General features: G+C 37.7%; 1 protein-coding gene across 2 annotated transcripts; it reads left to right on the top strand.

Annotated features, from left to right (window-relative positions):
- The first annotated feature begins 3,162 nt into the window (after positions 1-3,162).
- Positions 3,163-22,278, top strand: nptx2a (neuronal pentraxin 2a). Of its 2 annotated transcripts, none has more exons than XM_084386103.1 (5): positions 3,163-3,704; positions 4,893-5,109; positions 6,846-7,090; positions 19,072-19,251; positions 21,588-22,278. In XM_084386103.1, the coding sequence occupies exons 1-5, from the start codon at positions 3,279-3,281 to the stop codon at positions 21,813-21,815; spliced, it is 1,296 nt and encodes a 431-aa protein (XP_084242229.1). In that variant the 5' UTR covers positions 3,163-3,278; the 3' UTR covers positions 21,816-22,278. The 2 variants fall into 2 exon arrangements, with proteins under 2 accessions (XP_084242229.1, XP_084242230.1); XM_084386104.1 differs by having other exon boundaries at positions 4,896-5,109; positions 21,588-21,918.

Genomic DNA, 22,278 nt, shown 5'->3' on the forward strand with positions numbered 1-22,278 from the left:
TAGAATTAAAAGGTTCCGTGGATGTTAAAGGTTCTTCATGGAACCATCGATGCCAATAAAGAACTTTTATAAATAAGATATTTTAAAAGAAATATCCCTTTAAAAATAATACAGAAATTGAAACTGAGCAAATTTCTTAACAGAACTGAGTTGGGGGTAAATAATATATATATATGCTAAGCTGTGCCATTGGGGCTAATTCTTACACATGAATTACAATTAATTGTTGCTGCACTGCATTTACCATGCAGTTTTGGCACAGACTAAAAGACTTTGTGTCATTTTTTTGGGCTATGGAGAATAAGCTGTGCTGAATACAAAGCTTACTGCAGCCACCTGGATCAGAAAGCGAGAGAGAAACTCAAATGTGTTTTCCAATTTGGGTGGAGTCACATGAGAGGCGACAGCCTCCCGCTGCGTGTGTCTAAACTAACATAGAAACTGTCACCAAACCTGTGACCCTAGCCGCCCCTCACAGTATTACTGCCAGCAACAGACCATTAACTCTCTGCCACTGATGCCGCAGGAGGAAGACAGTGGCCACATATAAACTAGATGTGAAGAAAACAAACCGTACGTAAGGAGTGTCAAAAGTTTCCAAAGAATCTCAATGCACCGCCCCCCAAAAATCTGTACACTTAAAAAAGTTCATCCTAAACCTCATGACGTCCCAAAGCTATGATTTGCTTTCTTCACAAAACACAAAAGTTATTTTTATTCTAAGCATGAGCTGCAATTTTGTTGCCTGCCTCTTTAAACGCTCCAGCTCCTTAAAGCAGGATGGATTCTGATTGGCTGTCAATGTTTCTATCGTTTGTCAGCTGGAGAAAATCGCTTTGAAAGTTGCTTTCCAATAAAATCGTTCTTCTGTGCCAACTAATTCAAACTGAATCTTTGTATTAGGTTAGGGTTCGGTTAGTAGATTCAAATGACATGTAGTTACAAAGTTACTTATAGACCCTGTCCCAAATAGCACACTAAGCACTCGTCTTTCTACGAGTCTGCAATAAGTACAATCAACTTGGATATTAAGTAATTTCAACTTAAATTGAATTAAACTGACTTAAAAAAATTAAGTATAACTGAACTTTTAAAGGGATAGTTCACCCAAAAATGAAAATTATGTCATCATTTACTCACCCTCAAGTTGTTTCAAACCTGTAAGAATTTCTTTTTTTCTGCTGAACACAAAAGAAGATATTTTGAAAAATGTCTGTAACCAAGCAGTTGATGGACCCCATTGACTTCCATAGTATTTTTTTTTTTTCTTAGACATTTTTCAAAATATCTTCTTTTGTGTTCAGCAGAAAAAAGAAATTCTTACAGGTTTGAAACAACTTGAGGGTGAGTAAATGATGACAGAATTTTCATTTTTGGGTGAACTATCCCTTTAAGGTAGTTTAACTTTTTAAGTTAAAGCAAAATGAAAACATGCTTTCATAACTTATTGATGTCATCTTTTTTTTTATTGACTTTAACAAAGAAGTATCAAAAGTGCCTCTGGACCCAAACATGAGATAAAGAACGTTATCTCAACAGTCATGAGGGTTAAATGGCCTGAGAAGCAGTTATTGGGTGAAATTGCAATTTATTAAGGAGAAGAATAGTCAGGAACTCACTGTGCCTTCAAACTAGTCCAAATGAGGTGCTAGACAAAAAAATACAAATAGCGAAACACTTCAAGAGAGTCTGCACAATCTACCAAAGAATAAGTCATCAAGTGCGAGATAAAATCAATACTTTACTGAAAAAAGGGCAAACGTTTCGGTCACATATGACCTTTGTCGATCTCAAGCTTACAATGCTTAGTGCAGGAGCCATTTTAATTTAAGGAGTCACATGGTTACATAGATCACATGATCAACCAAGCCAGACTATACCAAATAATTCAAACTAAATGTTGTACGACATGCTACATGAAAATAATGCAACATCAAGTGAAAAAAATCAACATACTAAATACATTTTTTATTAATAAATATAAACCCATAAAAATATGTATACAAAAATTATATCTCACAATACATGTATGTTATTATCACCAAATATATAGCTTACATCAAATTAGAGAAGGACAACTGTACTTTGGTGTAACAAGAATATAATTCATAAGAAACATGACAGCTGAGCAAATTTTACATGGACAAAAGCCACTAGAGTGATCCAAAGTCACATGTTTGTTCTCCTTAATGAAAGTATCTGAGATGACCAAATAATCTCATGTCACCTATAATGTGAAAAAAAAGGGGAGACTCCTTGGAGATTTTGTATCCATTGTCATGGTCTTTGAGATAACTTATAACTTTTGAGATTGTGACTTTGCTGATGTACATTTGACTTTTACAATTGCTTGCAAGCCATTTTTCAAGATCTCCCAAGAAGGAACTGTTTGTACATCTCATCACATTCCACTTCAAAAACCAGCAATGTTCCTACAAATTCTCTTGATTCGAAGAAATTGGCTGTAAGGGAGACTGTTCTTCAAACTCAGAGGGATATAATGATTAAATTATAGGTGGTTTTTAATAAACCAAGTTATTGATGGTTTATTAAAGAGCTCTGCATCTACTCAGCCCACTGTTTATTCAGCCCGACATTCACGGAAGGCCAGAAGAAAGAAAAAAAAGCCACGGCAATATAATATACCAGCGTGACTCGCATCAAGCGCGAGTAAGTGACGTAGATGAAGCTCAGTCAATCCGCGCGCTCCTCCAGCGGAGCCAAACTGCGCGCGCCGGAGTCTCTATATTAATCCGTTAAAGCGCCGCTGTCCGTTCAGCACCACTGACTGTGTGAAGAGAGTTCACGCATTTAACGGCAGAATCCTCTGGAAATCGCTCTTCATTTGGACAGATACTTGTTTTGTTTTTTTGAGTGATGTATTGTTAAAGTGACAGTTCGACGCGTCTGTGAGAAGGAATCCAACAGTTTGTTTAACATACTCACTGACTGTTTGAAGAGAGCAGAAGCGCGCGCACTCGCTTTTTTTTACTGGAAAAAGCTTTGGGTTTTCAGGCCATTACAGCAATTCTCTGTTGTTTCGGTTTAGATTTGTTTTTGAGTGATTTTTTATGAGCGTGTCGTGGAGCTCTAACTGTTTTTATTTATTTAAATAACACTCGAATACATCTTCAAAGATCTGGTTCTATTTTGGAATTGCGTTCTTTTGACACTAAACGTCATTTTTAGTCCAACTAACTGAATTGACTCACGTATTTATTATTATTATTTTTATTTATTTTTTTGCGTTTTGCGTTTTGAAGAGAGAAACGGCCGTAATGAGAGTTCTCTTCGTGGCACTGCTGCTTGTATACGCGTCAGGGAGCGGGAAAGTGGCTGGCGCGAAAGGAAGCCGCTTCGTGTGCACTGCAGTGCCCGCGGGCGCCGACCTCAGTTGCCCGGTTGAAACGACCAACCGGGTCCAAAGCACCAGTCCGCAGGAGGAAGAGTTACGGAATACTATCATCCAACTTCGAGAGACCATCCTGCAGCAGAAGGAAACTATCGTCAGTCAGCAGGGCACCATCAAAGAGCTCAACTCCAAACTCGCGCGCTGCGAGGCTGAAGCCAAGTCGCGAGGCAGCGCGCGCAGGAAGGATTATAGTAAAAACACGATGGGCGATCTGCCGCGTGACCCCACCGAGACCGTGGAGCAGCTGGGAAAGACCATGCAGAGCCTGAAAGATCGACTGGGTAACCTGGAGGTGAGAGTGTATGCTTATGATGGATAAATGGACACTTAAGAGCTATTTGTGAGGAAAACAGAGCTGTAATGATCTGTGAAATTTGGTCTTGCTTATTAGGGATGCATGATTTGTCAAAACAAGGTCAAATGAGCCATGTTACGTGGAGGGAGAGGCTTTTCCTATTTGAATTCACGTTATCTTTTTCTTTTTAATTAAATATTAATAATGAGCTCGATGGAAAGCTGTGAATATACACGTTCAGCAATTATTTTTTGGATATTGATTTGAAGTTTGGACTTTGGACTCGCGCGATACAATGCGGATTGTTGCATACAAAATACAATTATAGCAAATTATACACAGAATTGCTTTAATGTAATGCACCATTGACAAAGCCATTGGAAGATTTTGGTATGGACTATTACTCAACTGACACACCACTTCTGTAAATAAGTTGATATAAATGATTTATTACCCCGACCAATATATTGATCGCTAAATTCAAAATTCAACAAGAAAAACTTCATACAGGGTAATTGGGTCATAAGGAATGCTAGTTTCCACCTTGGTAACTCGACATGAAACACAATGATTTTACATAAATCACTTAACACTTATTAAACTCGTTAAATATAACGGACCCACTTTATATTAAGCTTGAATTGCTTTAATCGTTAAATGACACTTCTCTTACCTGTTAACCCACCCTTAACCCTACATACCAAATCCTGTGCCTAATCTTACCCGTATCCCACATGAACGCAATATCAGTTATTTTTTTATTAATTTATTTTCTTTGATGTGAGTACATAATAAAGACACCTAATGCAATTTATTTGAATACACATTAGTTAAAGACACCTATTACAAAGTGAGACCATTTATTTATTTATTTATTTATTTGAATACACAGTAGTTAAAGACACCAAAGTGTGACCATTCATTAATTATAATTTATTTATGTGAGCACGCAGTAGTTTAAGACACCAGTTGTAAAACTGGACCAATAAAACAATTAGTAATTACCTATTTAACTACTAAGATGTATATTGTCAATGTATAGCCTACTCCTTTAAGGCATTCACCACTAATTCAGCATCTCACAAATCCCCAGCAATTTAATTTTTGAAAGGATTTTTGGCTACAACAGAATAAGCCATTTGCAAATTGAAGCAGATGAATATTTTGGTTTCCTTTGTCCTGCAGCAGCAGCTGCGTACCAACACATCAGGTGGGCAATTTCCCAGCGAGCTGAGAGACCTGCTGAAGCGGCGTCTGAGTGACCTGGAAAGCCAGCTGCTGACCAGAGTGGCCGAACTCGAGGACGAAAAAAGCCAGCTGTACAACGAGACGACCGCACACCGCCAGCGCACCGAGAACACCCTCAACTCACTGCTGGAGAGGATCACCGAGCTGGAGAAAAGTACGGCAATCTCACTGATGAATTATTCAATCCGTCACGTCAAATGAGAAAGAATTCCGAATTTTAGAGCAGTGGTTCCCAACCCTGCTCCTGGAGTACCCCCAACACTGCACGTTTTCTTTGTCTCCCTAATCAAACACACCTGATTCAACTCATCAGCTCATTAACCCATGTGATAATGAGCTGATGAGTTGAATCAGGTGTGTTTGATTAGGTAGACAAAGAAAACGTGCAGTGTTGGGGTGCCTTCAGGACAGGTTTGGGAACCACTGGTATAGAGTATAGGATAGGAACACTAATCGAAAACCTTTCACGCTCAATGCGAGCGCCATGCACCGCTTTGAACTCCACATGAAAAAAACATTGCAGAAAGCGTCACCGAAGGAAACCGAGCTTATAAAAAAAGAGCCCATGAGGTATACACAGATTCACAGTGAAAATATGCATTTGAGCTTGGAAGAGAAAACAGATATATCACAGAACAAAAGCAGTCCTTGAATGGAAAGCATACTTAATAAACATAGCATGACAGCAAACTAAAAGTATTGAAAATAAAACAAACAATACATAAAAAAAAATGTAATTTTTTTTTTTTTTTACTTTGAGGTCAGCAAGAATTTTTTGAAAGACATCTCTTATTCTCACCAAAGCAGCAATTAGTTTATCAAAAATGCAGTAAAAAAAGTATAATATTACAATTTAAAATAACTGTTTTAATGGGTTTTCAGTATGCTCAAATTTCATTTAATCCTGTGATCAAAGTGCATTTTCAGCATCATTACTCCAGTTTTCAGTGTCACAAGATCCTTCAAAAACCATTCTAATATGACGATTTGCTGCTCAAGAAACATTTCTGATTATTATCAGTGTTGAAAACTGTTGTGCTGCTTCATATTTTTTAGAAAACATTGATTTTTTTCAGGTTTTTTTGATTAGTCCAAAGTTCAAATGAACAGCATATTTTTAGAAATAGGCCTATATATTTTTTTTAACATTATAAATGTCTTTAAAAATAATTAATTAATCCAAACTTTTTAACTGTAGTGTAAATAAATATGTCTGAAATTTAACTCCGGTGCAAAGTTGGTGCAGTCATTTCAAAGACAGAAATAGCATGCATCATGCAGAGCTTTTGGAAAGCATTGGCTGCTCTTTGAAAGGTCAACGTAGAAACTTTGAAAACTTGACCAGCGCTCGACACGGCGTCAGGGGAAACCTTTAACTAATGCTTCACTGCATTTGGGCCATTTTCATGCAGTAGGATGAAACAAAGGTAACACTGAGGCAGGTTTTGTTGGCTGTGACATTTTTATTTGGTGGAAGAATATCTGCATGTGAATGAACTTGCTATTTACAATCATTTGTTTGCCTTTATCGCTCCTTTTGGCCTTTTTAGATGTGGGATTTATGCAGGCCCCATCTGTTAGCATTGGATGGACACATCGTTCTGCTGTATTCAGAATTCAGAGCAGCGCCAGCACAATTTGCAAAGCGAACGATTAACGAATGATTAGCGCCAATGCATCATCAGCATCTTTCACCTTACATTCCCCCAGCATGTCATTTCATATTAAGATAATTACTTGAGCCTGTGTGGATCACTCATTTCATTAATCGAACCTGAAAGCATTACCCAAATTCAATTTGCTGAAATCAAATTAACACCATCTCTGGTCAGCACTTTGCATCTTCTTCCTGTCCTTCAATGCCAACCTCTCTCTCGATTCTCTTCAAAGGTAACAATGCATTCAAATCTCCTGAAGACTTTAAGGTGTCTCTGCCTCTGCGCACCAACTACCTGTACGGCCGCATAAAGAAGAGTCTGCCAGAGATGTACGCCTTCACCGTGTGCATGTGGCTCAAGTCCAGCGCCAGCCCTGGAATCGGAACCCCGTTCTCTTATGGTGTCCCGGGACAAGCCAATGAGATTGTGCTGATAGAGTGGGGAAACAGCCCCATGGAGCTCCTCGTCAATGATAAGGTGAGCCTTTATGAGCTACGGATGCAAAGCTATCCGTGGTTTGTATTGATTGTGTTTGCTTGAAACAATGTCAGCTTTCCTTGTTATACCCCAACACTCTCAAAAAAAAAAAAAAAAAACTTGTACCTTTAGGGGTACACCAGCTTGCCACTGGGGCAGTACCCTTAAAGGGACATCTTTGTGCCTTATTTACCCATTTATTTAACAGTAGTACCTAGGGGTGTAACGATACCCTCATGTCACGATTCGATACATATCTCGATATTGAACTCACGATACGATACTCCAAGACATGGTAAAAGGTTAACAAAAAATGTATTTGATTAAAATGTTAAATTTGGTTTTACATTGTGGGCCTTTTTTGGGCCAGCGCCCCCTATCCAATATCCAAATCCCTGAACGCCCCCCACCCCCAAGCTAATGAGCGACCAGGAACGAGCGAGAGTTAATAGATGAAATAAGTGCAAAATTGTCTTTTATTAATACATTTGAACTATACTCAAGTTGCAAGTTGGCATATGGCAACTATAACAAGTTGGCATAGCAATACCAGTGTTTCTCACAGGATTTTGGTAAATCTGTGGTCAGTGGACCTCGGGCCTTCTAGGGGGGTTTGGGGGTATGCCCCCCCGTAAGAAAATTTTGTGCATTTTAATGTTAAATTCATCAATCTGGTGCACTTTGAGAGTTCAAAATTAAAAGTGCCAAAAGTTGTGTTTGTCTACACTACTACATAATAATAGTTATAATATTAATCCCATGACAGTAATAGCCATATATTGTAAAACAAATGCACTGAAAAATAAAGGATGGCCATTAAAGCGGTAATGTTTGCACTTAGGTTTTATTACGCATTTAGGAGAGTATTGCAAGAAGCTGCTTACATTAACCTTACTTTTGAAAAATAAATAAATACAATCATGATTTTTCATGAAAAATTATGTTAGAATTGTAGGCCTAAAATACTTTGGTATCAGCTTGTTTTCATCAATGGTATAATTAATACAATTACAATTAATTTTGTTTGTTGTGATTCATTTGTGTTCATAATCAGTAAAAAAAAAAAATCTTCTAACAAGATTAAACACATATGAACAATTAAATTATTATTGTATTATTAATTATTTTTATATCTTGAAACTACCCAAGCAGCGTTTCGTGCTCAGATGTGATGGCGGAATGAATACATTACCAAAGTGTGATTGCAGAATATATTTAAATTATCCATCAAATTGTCATTTTCTCCTTACTGTCTTGCCAGTTAACAATAATGCCTGACCAGTAAATTACTTTGTGAACAAAGAAAACATTTTGGCATTAGGGATTTGAATTAGTTAATGCCTAAAAATGTACAAGTTTTACCTTATAAATAGAATATAGTTTAATTAATTTTAAAATTCATCGCCAGAGTGAATGGGAACATGATTTATTGAAAATATTTGAAAAAATATAAGTGTTTCTTAAGTCAATACTTTTTAATGGCTTGTCAACTTTCCATTCCTCCGCTGGGTGATTCTAGGCACCACCGGATTGTTGTCAGCGCGAAAAACATTTTTGAGCTCGTGAATGCTGATTTTTGTCAGCGCTGGATTCTAGTCAATGCTTGAGCGCTGGTCTATGACTGGAAAAATAATAGAGTCGTTGCAAAAGTAACGATAGGCTACATGTCGCATTAAACTGGAATATTTTAGAATGTTAGGCATTCTAAACTTTTGAATAAGAAATAATATCAAGTCGTCAAAATACAACTCGTCAAAACTCAGCGAATCACAACAAGCGCGAGCGGTGAGAACACTCACAGCATACACACATACCCGAACTTGACTGGACATCATATTTTTGACATTATTGATACTGCTTTCAATCGTAATGCAATAGAAATGAACACAAAAAAACTGCCTAGTGCCTACCTACAAAACTGACGGACGGTGGACTTGCGGTCAGGAGTAGAGCGGTTGCGGACGAATGTTTTTTTTGTTTTTTTTTAGCGCTGCTGAGGTATTCTTTCACACGCACCATAGATGCGCGTGCACACACAATATGATATTACACTCTGCGCATATGTTTTACAACATAATTTAACAAAAACATAGTCCTAACACTTTTTAAATAGCCCACTTAAAGTGTTTATTACAACTAAATTACTAAACGCTTAAAATGAATAAAAGTAAATGAACAAAAATTTGCGTTACATATTTAAACTCGTGAACACCCCCCTTTCAAAAATCTTGCTTCCAACGCCCCCCCCCATTGTTCTCTGAACGCCCCCGTTGAGAACCACTAGTGTAAATGAATAGGCTTGGACTTTGTGCTGGAAACACAATGCACAGGACAATGGTGACCAAAAATATTCATGATTCTGAAGCTGAAAATACATAATTATTTTAGACGATTATGCTTGCACTGTCACTGGCTAGATATATTTAAAATAATGTAGGCCACTTTTTACTGGTAACATAAGACATTTGGCACAATCAGGACCCATAAATATTCCCCCATTGCATTATTATACATTATATTCAACATTATAGTAGTTTAATGTAGTACTGACACTAAAACTCTGTAAACTTAATTGTTTCCTCACACAGTGATTATTTTGGGTGAACTATCCACAATACAGATTGTTACTATCAACGATCAGGGCCGTAGCAAAAAGGGCCCCCACCACCCTACTGTACAATAGATGAGCATGGAGGCCCACATATAACAGAAGAAGGTGATGTTGTTGTAAAACCTTTATTTTAAAAGTTAAATTTATATAAAAATTACAACTAATAAAAATAAATAAAAATGTTAAATAATAATAAAACCAATTTTTTAAAAGTAACAGCAAAATAATGTTTTTTTTTTTTTTCAACAGTCTGTTATAATTCATAAATCAAAAAGTAAACGTTTATAAATTGAGAAGAATGCAGTCAAAAAAAAAAAAAAAAGGTCATTTATTGTCTTATTTTTTAATAAAGAATATTTTTTAATAAAGATGTAATAAATACATCATCAGCCAGCAGGTCAGGTGAATAATGGAATGCGTCGTGACTCGTGTCAATTTTTTAACTGTATTTACAAGTGTAAAAAGACAGGAATTTTGACCATGTAATCATTCGGTCGATTGTGGTGCGCACTAGGGCTGTCAAAATTGCTCAAAAATGACGTTCGAATATTCCCTCTAAAAAACACACGGATATTCGAACTATTCGAACATCTGGTTGCGCATTTTGTCAATGACGCGCATTACGTCAATAACAGGACAAATTAATACAAAGAGACATAACTACTTGTATAGGTAGTTTATTTAAGTTTAAACATATTTGACAACTTACCTACACAAAAACAAGTAAATCACCTAATAGCCAAGACCGCAGACCTCACTCTCGCTCGCTCACTCGCACTCGCAGGCACTCTCTCTCGCCCCCGTTTACGCGCGTCTGGGGGTCTTGCGGCGCGAATGAGGCGTCACGCTCTCCGCGAGTCAATTTCGCTTCAAACTGTTGCTTTTGACGCGCGAATGGATTCAAAATGTTCAAGAGTCCAACTAGACGCGAATCCGACATTGAACGCTCCGAGCGAGCTGTGCTGTGGTAAACATAGAACTTTTCCTTGACATGAAACGGTAAATAATCAAACCAGTGGAAGCCTATCTAACCTTATTCATGCAATATCTATTCAGTCAGTACAGTAGCCTACACTTTAGTAATGTTTCTGTTTAACGTTAACGCCTTCTTCCTGTGACCTGTCCCCACTCGCAAAATTCTGTTTTTTAAAACTAATCGAATATATATTCGAATTTAGAATATTCGTTGACAGCCCTAGTGCGCACCGATAATAAAAAGTGACAATACCCGGCAGGCTGTAGACGGTAGTTTTCTTATTCAGCGAAATAACAATACAACCTGTCTTTAAGAACGTCTTGATCGACTGGGATACAGCAACTCTCCTGGCCTCCCTCTCCTTCTTTTCATAGCATTTCTGATACCCTGATTTATGTTTTCTTTTCCCCGACATTGTTCAGTCAGCTAGTCTAGTCTCCTGCTCTTCCACCAAGTTCATCGTTAACTTCAGGCACTGCCGCCTCAACTCTGATTGGTTGCGTTCACGAGCTGGGGTGGGACTTACAATTTTATTGGGTCCATCTGATGTTTGTCACTGACTGAATAATTAATAAATACTTTAGTTCGGACTTTTTGTGGTTTTCATTTAAATCTCAGGCATACAACTAATATAAATATTAGAATTATTCATACAACAGGGGCCTATATAGTATAACTGCTGGATTTTGTGGGGCCCCGCTAGAATTGTCACCACCTTTCACCCCACTAGCGACGGCCCTGTCAATGATACATATTGTTGCATTTTTGTATTGCGATATATTGTGACACAATATATTGTTATACCACTAGTAGTACCTATCACGACTCTAAAGTACTGGACCTTTCAGAGGTACAAAGTTGTCCTTTAAAGGGTATCGCCCTAGTGACAAGCTGTTGTAGCCCTTAACATTTTCTGACAGTGAAGTCAATATATACCAAGGTAATATATCTCATAACATAAATAATATCTTTGGTGACATCAGATAAAAAAATCAATGGAATTTTATTGTTTCTTTTTTCTTGGAAATAACACTAAATATGATTAATGGTAGTTATGGTCCTTCAAGGGTTCCTCAAATAAAATGTTTTCACAGCCGGATTTCTATTTTAATGCGTTTACATGAAGGGGCTTGAAGATCAAAAGCTAATTAAACAACAGCCCTGCACAGTAAGATGTTATATTCCATCTCAAACCATTTTAAACAGCATTTTTCAAATGTATTAGGCCTACATTTATTGTGTAGTTTTCATGACCTTGTGTTAATTGAGACTACATGGAATATTTGTACTTTTAAATATTAATTTGTCTCAGCACAGGACCATTTAAAATGAACGAATGTGCCCACACAGTACAGTATAAGTACAATAAAGTTTTGAACCTGTATGTGTTTAGAGACATTGTAAATCGCTCACTCAGAGGATTAACTTTATCTACAGTAGATGACAAGAGACGCGTCACATGAGCTCCACTGTCTTCACTCCAGCCATTAAGATGTGAAAAATATAGCATCATAGTTGAAGAATTATAACAAAGTGCCCAGTTCTGCTTATCTTCACAAATCCAAAAGCTGAATGGATGAGTCATGGCTGCTAGAGATAGATGTAATGCTAGAAGTAGGGCAATTTGTTATGCCCTTCCATCACAACTTCCTTCCGTCTCATTCACTCGGATGTACGTCATTGCTTACGTTATACTAGTGTCCACTACTTGCGGAACTCTTGCAATGGGTTTGAATGGAATGACCTAAACCCTCGATCACTTGTGGATAAATTAAGTTGCGAGCACTGCGAGTTGCTGTTGTGGTGTCACAATTGTGTTGCATTGTGGTCTATGGATCTGACTGAAGTGTACATGTTAAGGAGACTCGACCCCTCTGTCAAAATTGAAGGGTCAAGGGTCTGTCCACATAAATCTGTCTAGTGTTTTCCCACAAGATTATTGTTCAACTGTGGTGGGTTTCATTACAAGCTGTTCACACATTGGCAATAAAAAAGCCCTCGGTCCCTCTAAAGGGGTTCGGGGATTTTCCAGGCAAAAACATCCAGAGTCCTTCACATAAAATCAGTCTACAGGCTTTCATAGACAACCTAGGAAGTTGGGGAAGGTCTCGTTTTTGAAGTTTCATTACAAGCTGTTCACACATTGGCAATAAAAAAGCGATTAATACATGAAAATTCTTATTTTTGGCCCTTTTAAGACACTTATTGGCCAAACAGAAAGACATATGGCAATGTGTATTTGTCGACCACTAGCTAGATGTACTAGAAGGTTTTTAAAAACATTTAACTCTAAATGTTAAACGTCAGCACATAACTCATCCCACAATGCATTTTTTAAGTGATCAGACTTTTGAAAGGAGGGACTCATATCTAGAGACCTGAATGTAACAGATACTTTTTTTTTCTAGAAAGTGTAAAAATGTTTTGAATACCCAGTTTATACATCCATCATATGTAAAATACTGTATAAAGATGCGCAAAAAAAAACATTTAAATATAGCTTAAAATGAATTAGATTACCTAAGACGTTTGCCATATTATTAATATTGGATATTTGGATATTATTCATATTGGATATTTTTAAAATGCATGTGGACTTAGAAATGATATTTTTGCAATTAGATTGTTTTGTACAACTTGCGACAAAGCCTTTTCGTAAAAATTCCCTTAAATATCTCTGAATGGTTTTGACCAAAAATAAACACACACTCACTAAAGGTTTTCCAATGCACTTTTAATAAAATTGAATGTTAGATGATTAGATTTTAGAGGCTGTTGTTGCACAAGACCCTTGATGATTTCAAAGTTTAGCATTAAAGCACACATAAATGAATTAAATATGTCCTCAGTGGTTCTAAATCAAGAATATGAAGCTGAGCTGCTTTTCTTTGGGGAAAATTAGCTTCCAGTATCGCATTGGTAAATGAGGTTAGCATGTCTCAGTAACCATGGATGCTGTATCTCTAGATCCTCGTGGAGTAGATTGTGAGTTATTGCCGTCGCTGGCTTTTGTTGAGTGTAACCTGAGGGTCTTGAGAGAGCGAGAGAACGAATAAGCTCCGCTGCCCTGCTAATTCCCCTGATACCTCACTCAGGAAGTGTCAGTTTGGCATCTCGCTTATTGAGAGAGGCATCTTGCCCCACAGCCCTGCACAACATGCATTATACATGTACAGTGTGTGCGTGTACGCATGTGTGTGTGTGTGTGTGTGTGTGTGTGTACGTCAAGCAGGAAAGAACAAGAAAGTGACGAGGATCGAGTGAGATACTGCCATGCTGAATCTGATTACCTGTCGAGTGTGTCTTCAGTGCTTTTTCTCACTCCAGTGAATATATCACACCTCAGTGCTTTGTATCTTCTCTCTGAATGTTGTTTCTATACTTGCATACTTCTCCACTTAAGTGCATTAAAGCCTCGGTCTCAAGGTGCAGTAGTTGTCAAACTCAATGTGCGTCTAGCTTGGAGTTTGAATATATAAATTATTTTAAAGTTTGTTGAGCTTCAGATGTAACTTTATCGCAGGGAGTTTGTTATGATGATTCATCGAGACACTCCATATCCTTCCTTACTCTTAAGCTTGGTCCTCCTTCTGGCTCCCCTAAATTTGGAATTGTATCGCACCAAGCAATTTTCGGAAACTGGGTACAGAGTCGTTTATTGGACCCTAATCTTTTAAACCCCCGTAGAAGAAATTATGACCAATGCAGAGAAGCAAAACCACAAGAAGATAGCATGGTGCGCGAGTAATACCGAAGGGCGTTCATGAATGATTTGATGCATCTGTGTTCGCCAAAAGAGTTGCATACTGTAGTGGTTGCTACGCACCTCATTATAAGCTTACTTTATACAAGTTGTGTTGTGTTGTGTGTGGGCTGCACAATTAATCGAATTTCTAATCGCGATTACGATTACGGATGCCACGATTACGTAATCGTTCAAAGCCACGATTGCAAAAGAAAATCCACTCTGAGTGCGTGTTCTTAGAGCATGTTATGTTATGAGAGGCGAATCACGACTACTTCAGAAAACCCAGCACAATAGGAACTACCAGGCAGTGACGTAAGTGTACGCTGAAATAAAAAGTCTTTCACCTCAGAAAAACGGACTTTCCTGTCATGTCAGCCGTTATACTGTGCTTGTAGCACTCAATTGCACGCGCAAATGTGGCGGCGCGCGCTGTGTATCGCTTAGTGATGTATGTCTCGAGACCACTTTTACGTGGTCTCGGTCTTGTCACGGCCTTGACGGTCTTTGGTCTTGGTCTTGTCTTGGTCTCGGACCTCTCGGTCTTGTCTAGGTCTCGCTGTCTCAGACCGACATAGTGGTCGGGGATTTAGCAATACAATAGGCTACTACAATATCCACGACGACACAACGTTCGATAATGCAACATTATTATCCGCAACGGAACGGACTGAAGCGCGCGTCCGAGTGAAGACAGTGCGGCGTGTGCGCCCAATATACGAGAAAACTGTATCCGCGCCACTGATCGCAGCGGCAACGAGCACTTTGATCACTTGATTTAAAAAACACATATCAGTGACATGATGGGTTTTAACTTCATTCAGGAGATTTTGGGTAACTGCACAACTGACAGATGACTTTGAGCGCACCGCCAACTGTGTGTGTGTGTGTGTGTGTGTGTAACCATAGCGACAAAACGACCAACTTTCGGATCCTGCACTTAAGCCTATAATTTCGTTTTTAAACATTTTATTATGTATTTAAAAGTTGCAGAATGGATTAATTTGGAGACTCCGAAATCGGCAGAGATAGGCAGGCATTTGCTTAGATGAATTTGTGTCTTTGATATCTGTGTGTGTGTGTGTGTGTGCATGTGTGTGTGTGTGTGTGTGTGTGTGTGTGTGTTGTTTGATTACAGTATTGTATTTAAGATGGTGTTAGACTAAATAAATGGTCTTTTAAATATCATCTGCATATCTCTGTTGTGTTGACTAAACATTAGGCCTAATCCAAGTTTATAATTGCGTATCTTTAATTTGATGTTACGATTTCATCTACACATTAAGTATAATTTCAATTGGTTACATATTTCTCATTCTTTAGACAGTTGTTGGAGGAGCACGATGGTGTTGATGTTTTGTCAGATGAACCAGTCAGTACCAGTCATGTCAGTCCTCAACAGTACACAAAAGTTAAGGGAGTCTCAATCCTCCAATAGTGCAGTAACAGCCGTCATGCAATTGCTACACATAGTTGATCTCACCCTGCAAAAACATTTCCAGTGAGCTCACAGTCACACACATGACATGGTCTGTCTCTGTATTGTTCTGCCTGTGTAGTTGAAGTAATACCATCTAATATGTATTGAATGTAAACTGCGGCTGAACCCTAGTATGCTGCTGTTCTGGAATTCATACAAGTTATTGCTTAGCTTCAACACTAGTCTATTTTTTTTCCCTCCGGTCTCGACTTGGTCTCGGTCTTGGTCTCGACTTGGTCTTGGTCTTGACTTGGTCTGTCTTGGTCTTGGTCTTGGTCTTGGTCTTGTCTTGGTCTCGATACCCTCTGGTCTTGGTAGTGTCTTGGTCTCGGTTTAGGCGGTCTTGACTACAAGTCTAGTATCGCTTCCCTGTATATAAAGTGCAAAAGAAACTACGAGCTTGCAACGCCGTTACGTTGTAAATTACACGAAATAAAAGTAAAATACCAATAAATCACGTTACTGGTACGTCGTGTGTTAGCTGAGAAGGGTTTGCATGCAGGGATGATTTTCATTTTATTCACCAGGAGCAGTTTCCATGTTCCATGCAGTTCTTGTTAGTATTGTGTAGCCTATTCACCATAGTAATTGTCGTTTCCATATTAACCCCAAAATGCCACTTTATTTTCACTTTGAGTTATTTTTTATATTTTTAAATGACTGTAGTGGCTCATACCAACATTGTATTAACAAAAACTAGTTTGGGACTGCTATTTAGCTTTAGCATAGGCCCTAATGCTTATTTATTAGTAGGCCTAGTCTTTACTATTAGTCATATTCTTACAATTTATGTGTATGTTAAGTAAAGGGGGAAAGTACTTGTGTGTGTGTGTGCATTTTTTTTGTGTAAACATGTATTATAATATGTTTATATATATGAATATATATATATATATTCAATGTAAATTCTGATAATCGTAATTAATAATCGCAATTACAATTTCAAGGGAATAATCGGCAATTATGATTTTTGTCATAATCGTGCAGCCCTAGTTGTGTGTAACTTAATCCGTATGCAGCAGTGATAGATCGGATAATTTTACTGAAACCGGGAACACACTTAACGACTGAAAGGCTGATTATGAATGTCATTTTATACTTACGACTGATCACTGCCCAAACGCGCCGAGTCAGAGACGGTTGCGTTCAGTCGGTGTTCATAGTTGGTGTTTAAAATCTGCTGCAGTTGTTGGAAACAGTCTGTAAGTGTGTTTAGTTCAGTCTTACAATGTTTCAGCTAGTCGTTAAGTGTGTCCCCCGCTTTACTTGATCTTTGTAAAAATGTAATAATATTTATTCAATTTGAGCACACTGTTTATATCAGTCAAAAAGGTTAATTGTCTATTGACAAATCAAGTTATGAAACATTTATTTATTAAGCACTTTCTATAATACAGATTGTTTTAAAGCAGCTTCATATTAAGGGGGTCATATAATGCCATTTTTGTACAAGCTAATATGATTCTTTAGGGTCTAAATTAAAAGTTTGTAATATACTTTAATTAAAACTTTTCATTAGTATTGTAAGAAAACACTAATTTTAACTGGTCAAAAACAGCTCTTTTTTCAGCATGCCGTTTCAGTGCATGTGTCTTTAAATGATAATGAGCTTCGCTCACCCCGCCCCTCTGTTCTGTGCGTACACCGTAACACAATAACCATAACGCGTTGTTCATTATAAACGTGGGATTATGAATTATATTGAGAACGTCGTATATAGAAAACATGCCGTAATGTACCCTGAGTGTAAACAGCCACATTCATTGTGAAGCGCGCAGCAAGCGATTTGCAAAGATTAATATAAATATTAATATAAAGGTTAATAAAACGTTACACTCACTTCTTCTTCTGGAGGTGCAGCAGGAACACGAATAGTTGGTACTGATCCTTTTTTCAGGAGCAGCTTCTTAGCAAAACCATCTTTATACTGACCCTCGTTTGTAAAGCAGTCTGGTGAAATGATTCATGCAAACATGAAAGCATTGACGTTGATCGTGGGGAATATTCCCTTTGAAAACAAACTCAGTCACTGCGTCTTCAGCGGTTCGGATTAAGGAACATCAAAATGACTGCTGTGTTCCTTATTACACCCAAGAACAGAACACCACAATCGCTTAGACGCCATTCTGCTCATAGACAGTGCTCCAACGTTTCAACAATGACCGCGCCGGTCCGCGCGGACTATGATTGACAGCTCGCTCACGAGCGAGGGCGGGTCTGTGTTGAAACACTGCTGTCAATCAACAATCGTGGGAGGGGCGTCGATTTTGTGACGTCACAAAATCAAACGGCTTGATTTGAGATGGGGGAAAACATATAAGAAGATAAAAAAAAAAACACTGGATGGATTTTTATCATTTTATGATGGTTGTGTACAGGCACTGCCAACACACATTTCAGTACAATCAACTTGTAAAAGTGCATGTACCATTATATGACCCCTTTAATAAACAACAAAATAACCTGTTGCAAAATTTTTTCGAAAACTTTTTCGCCCAGATTGCGTAGATTCCTATTGAAACTACTGGATTTGAACAAACCTGGGTATTAAATTTGATGCGCAACATTTTGTTGAGGAAAGATGTGATATTGCAGCTCTAAGCAATCAGACTCATACACTATGTACTTATGCACTATGTACTCAACCGTGTAGTGTATGAACTTATATGTTTATTTTGTCTTTCAACATCGGAGTCTGATAGCCCCTCCCCCTCCGCAATGTAATTAAAGATGTGACATTTGAGTGCATGAAGTGTCCAATGTTCCACACTTAGTTTTTACAATTAAATAAGTGGTCATCCGGGTACTTAAAGTGCACTTTTCTTTTTAGAATTTTCAGTGTGAACGCACTACTCGCACTATTATACAACAAAATGACTTAGAATAGTGCACAAGTACTCGATTTGGGACGCACCTATAGACTTGCATTTAAGCATGGACTAAGCCATATCTAGGGACGTATACCACAAGTATAGACTTGAGTGTTGGACTCAACATAGACAACCACCCAGAACAACTTTATCAACCACAAAGGACACCCTATTGCATAAGAACCTTGGAAGCCATCGTTGATCCGTAGTGAACAATTACTGTGGTTACTAGAATATGCACTTTTTAGGATCAGTTTTCACTGTAATAACAGCCAACGGCTTTATCCGTTCTGTCACAGGTTGCTCAGCTTCCGCTGTCCGTGAGTGACGGCCGCTGGCATCACATCTGCATCACCTGGACAACCAGAGATGGCTTCTGGGAGGCCTATCAGGATGGAGAGAGACTAGGGACCGGAGAGAACTTGGCCCCCTGGCACCCAATTAAATCTGGAGGAGTCATTATCCTGGGCCAAGAACAGGTGAGAGAGAGGACGTAAAAGAGCTGATCCCTCGGGAGGAACACATAAAACGATAATAATAAGTCTTCACACGCGATGATGTGAAGACGTCACCTCTCAGCAGCTCTGAGAGCTCAGAGACTTCTTGAGAGAAGTGGTACATGTGACACAGATAGCAGGCACACAAAATCTACATGTGACAATAATCTGCTGCTCACCTACACTGAACTACTCTGATATTTGAGTGCATTCACAGTGCTTAACAGCGCTTGAAAAGGCACAATCTGTGACCTAAATAGCTAAAAGTGATAGAATAATTGCTCTTAGATGTGTCATCACATTTTATTTTATATGTAGCACTTTATACAGAGTGTACAGATTATGTAGATTGTTTCAAAGCAGCTTCACAGCAATAAACAGGAAAATAACCGTTAATGTTGTAGAATTAATCAATAATGAAACTAATTAAATTCAGAGAATATCATTATTCAGTTAGATTTGTTCAATGTTGTTTCAGTTAAGTTCAATACATTTAATAATTGATGAACTTTGCTACACTGACACAAGTTCAATTCAGCTATAAGCAGTGCGACTGTCATTATTCTTCTCAAGTTAGTTCAATGTTGATTCAGTACTGTTCAATAACAGTGTCAATGTTGCAAAGGCAGTGTTATTATCTCACTTAATTAATTTCAAGTTTTGTTCTCATCCAATAGAGTCAGTGCAGTCAAATCGATAATCTAGCTGAATATTAATTGTCTCATTCCTGTTGCGCAGTAAAATTGGAGCTCTTTAACTTACAAGAAATAATATGCTTGTATTGTAAGTTAAATATTTCTATAAAACACTTTTAAAAATAAAGGTGTCAAAAATATTTCAGTGAACAGTTCTTAAAATAACCATTTATTTATTAGTGTGAAGAACATTTTAAAATCTAAATAATCTTGTATTATTATTATTATTATTTATTTATTTTAAAGAACCTTTCAGTTGCTATGTTTCCATCCAAAGTTGCGAATTTACCTTGTACGCAAAATTGGAAAATCGCATAAAACATTTGCGAATAAAGCACTGTTTCTATCCAGTGATCCGAAGAGAACAAAATCGTCACTTCCTGAAAAACTGGCACTAAATGTCACTAAGAAAAATTAAAGTTGCTGCAGTAGGAGTGCCTTAGAGCGCACAGACAAAACGCAATAAAGTTATCTTGCTTTCTGAGGCGGATGCTGCTGTTTGTGAATGCAGTCGTGTAGACAGTTTTCAGGTAATTATACTGAACCACTCTGATGACAGACTTTGCGCAGGCGCAACCAAAACAGAATTTCAGATGCTTTGCAATGAAATCGTTTCATTGGTTAGTCCAGTTATGCCGTCCTATCGCAAAGTCACATGTCTTTTTTGATGCGCATTGAGGAATTTATTCGGTAAATGTGATTTCATCGTAGTTCATGCACATGTTTTCTTATCGGATAAAAAGTTTAACCGACTCAATTGAGCGAATATGTTTTTTATGCACATTTTTCAAAAACATTTAAGCACTTTGGTGTTTCCATTCAGCATTTTTTGAAAAATAGGTTGATGGAAACATAGCTCCTGAAAGTTCTTAAAAGAACCATTTATTTCTTGAAGAACATGTTTATAAAACACATTTATTTTTAATAGTAACCATACACTAACTTCATTGTTCTTAGGGTTTGGCAGTTTGCTTACATGCAAAAGTTCATTTTTAGATATTTGTTTAATCATTTTTTAAATGTTGACATTATCATACAGATTTCTGTAATTTTTCCTCAAAAAAAATGATTGTTTTAGAGTGAAACCAACCAACTGATACCACACATCATCACAGAATTCATCAAATCATTTGTTATACTTTTACTGCTTTTGGCAGTCCATACAAGCTATATTTATACAATCCATTTCATTCAGACCCCTGAGTCCTTGGCATTACTTACCATATTCTACTAAACTACATGCTCTAAAAAATGCAGTTAGTTTTGTGTATCGTTTTTCTCCACCAACAAAAATAGTCCCACTACAGCCAAAGCATCAGGCTTTGAGTATCCTATCCTATCCTAGCCTTGAACAAACTATGTATTATAACAAATCTACAGGATTTTACCCTCTGAATTTAATACGTTTTATAATCATTCATCTCAATCGCCATTCGGCTCACCAGTCACCGCTCGAGTGATTTTGAAAACAAACCTAAACTTCAGAATTGGTAGTATGTGTATATAAAAATAATCAAACAAGGTAAATCTAGGTTAATATATATATATTTTTTCAAATCTAGCTAAACAATTTGACTTCACTAATCACTACTTGTGGTTAACTAGTGTGCTGTTATTCCACAGGACATCGTAGGTGGGAGATTTGATGCCACTCAAGCTTTCGTAGGAGAGTTAAGCCACTTCAACATGTGGGACAGAGTACTGCGTCCTATAGACATCTCAGCTATGGCCAACTGCTCAGCCTACATGCCTGGCAACGTGGTGCCGTGGGTCGATGCCAACGTGGAGGTATTTGGCGGTGCCACAAAAGCAGCATTGGAGATTTGTGAAGACCGTCTCTTTGATTCCTAAGGACACGTCTGTCGTTTTGGAAGCGTTCTCGTTATAGAGGTAACACGCGTCCCGATATTGCTCTGCGAACTTACAGAGAGACAAAGACAGAAACACATGTTTACATATTTTCACATAATGGATTATTTTGTCCTCTATTCTGCTTTATGTTTGTTAAGACTTTGCTGTCAGCCTGACCAATAACTAAAATGACTGAATGTGTGAAAAAATAGAAAAGAAAAGAAAAAAAAGAAAAAAAAAATGCAGTGCACATTCAAGGTCAGAATAGAGTATTTGCGCATCTAGCTGAAGCAAACATTTCTTGTTGATATATTTATGCTTTTCTCGGTGTTGCGTCCTTCAAAAACTTTTTCTCTCCACAAACTCATGGGTATTTTAAGATAAACAGTGAAATATGGATTTGTTGCCATTTTTGCTTTGAGCTTTTGTCATGTTGTGTATATGTTGATGCCCTTCATTGCAG

The sequence above is a fragment of the Rutilus rutilus genome, assembly GCF_951802725.1.
Source record: "Rutilus rutilus genome assembly, chromosome: 1".
Classification (NCBI taxonomy): Eukaryota; Metazoa; Chordata; class Actinopteri; order Cypriniformes; family Leuciscidae; genus Rutilus; species Rutilus rutilus.

What these genes read in the sequence shown, in the direction of transcription:
- nptx2a (XM_084386103.1), top strand. Translation starts at nt 3,279, where the DNA reads ATGAGAGTTCTCTTCGTGGCACTGCTGCTTGTATACGCGTCAGGGAGC. An exon ending in ATCGACTGGGTAACCTGGAG is followed by an intron (nt 3,705 to 4,892) that starts GTGAGAGTGTAT and finishes TTTGTCCTGCAG; the next exon opens with CAGCAGCTGCGTACCAACAC. An exon ending in GATCACCGAGCTGGAGAAAA is followed by an intron (nt 5,110 to 6,845) that starts GTACGGCAATCT and finishes TTCTCTTCAAAG; the next exon opens with GTAACAATGCATTCAAATCT.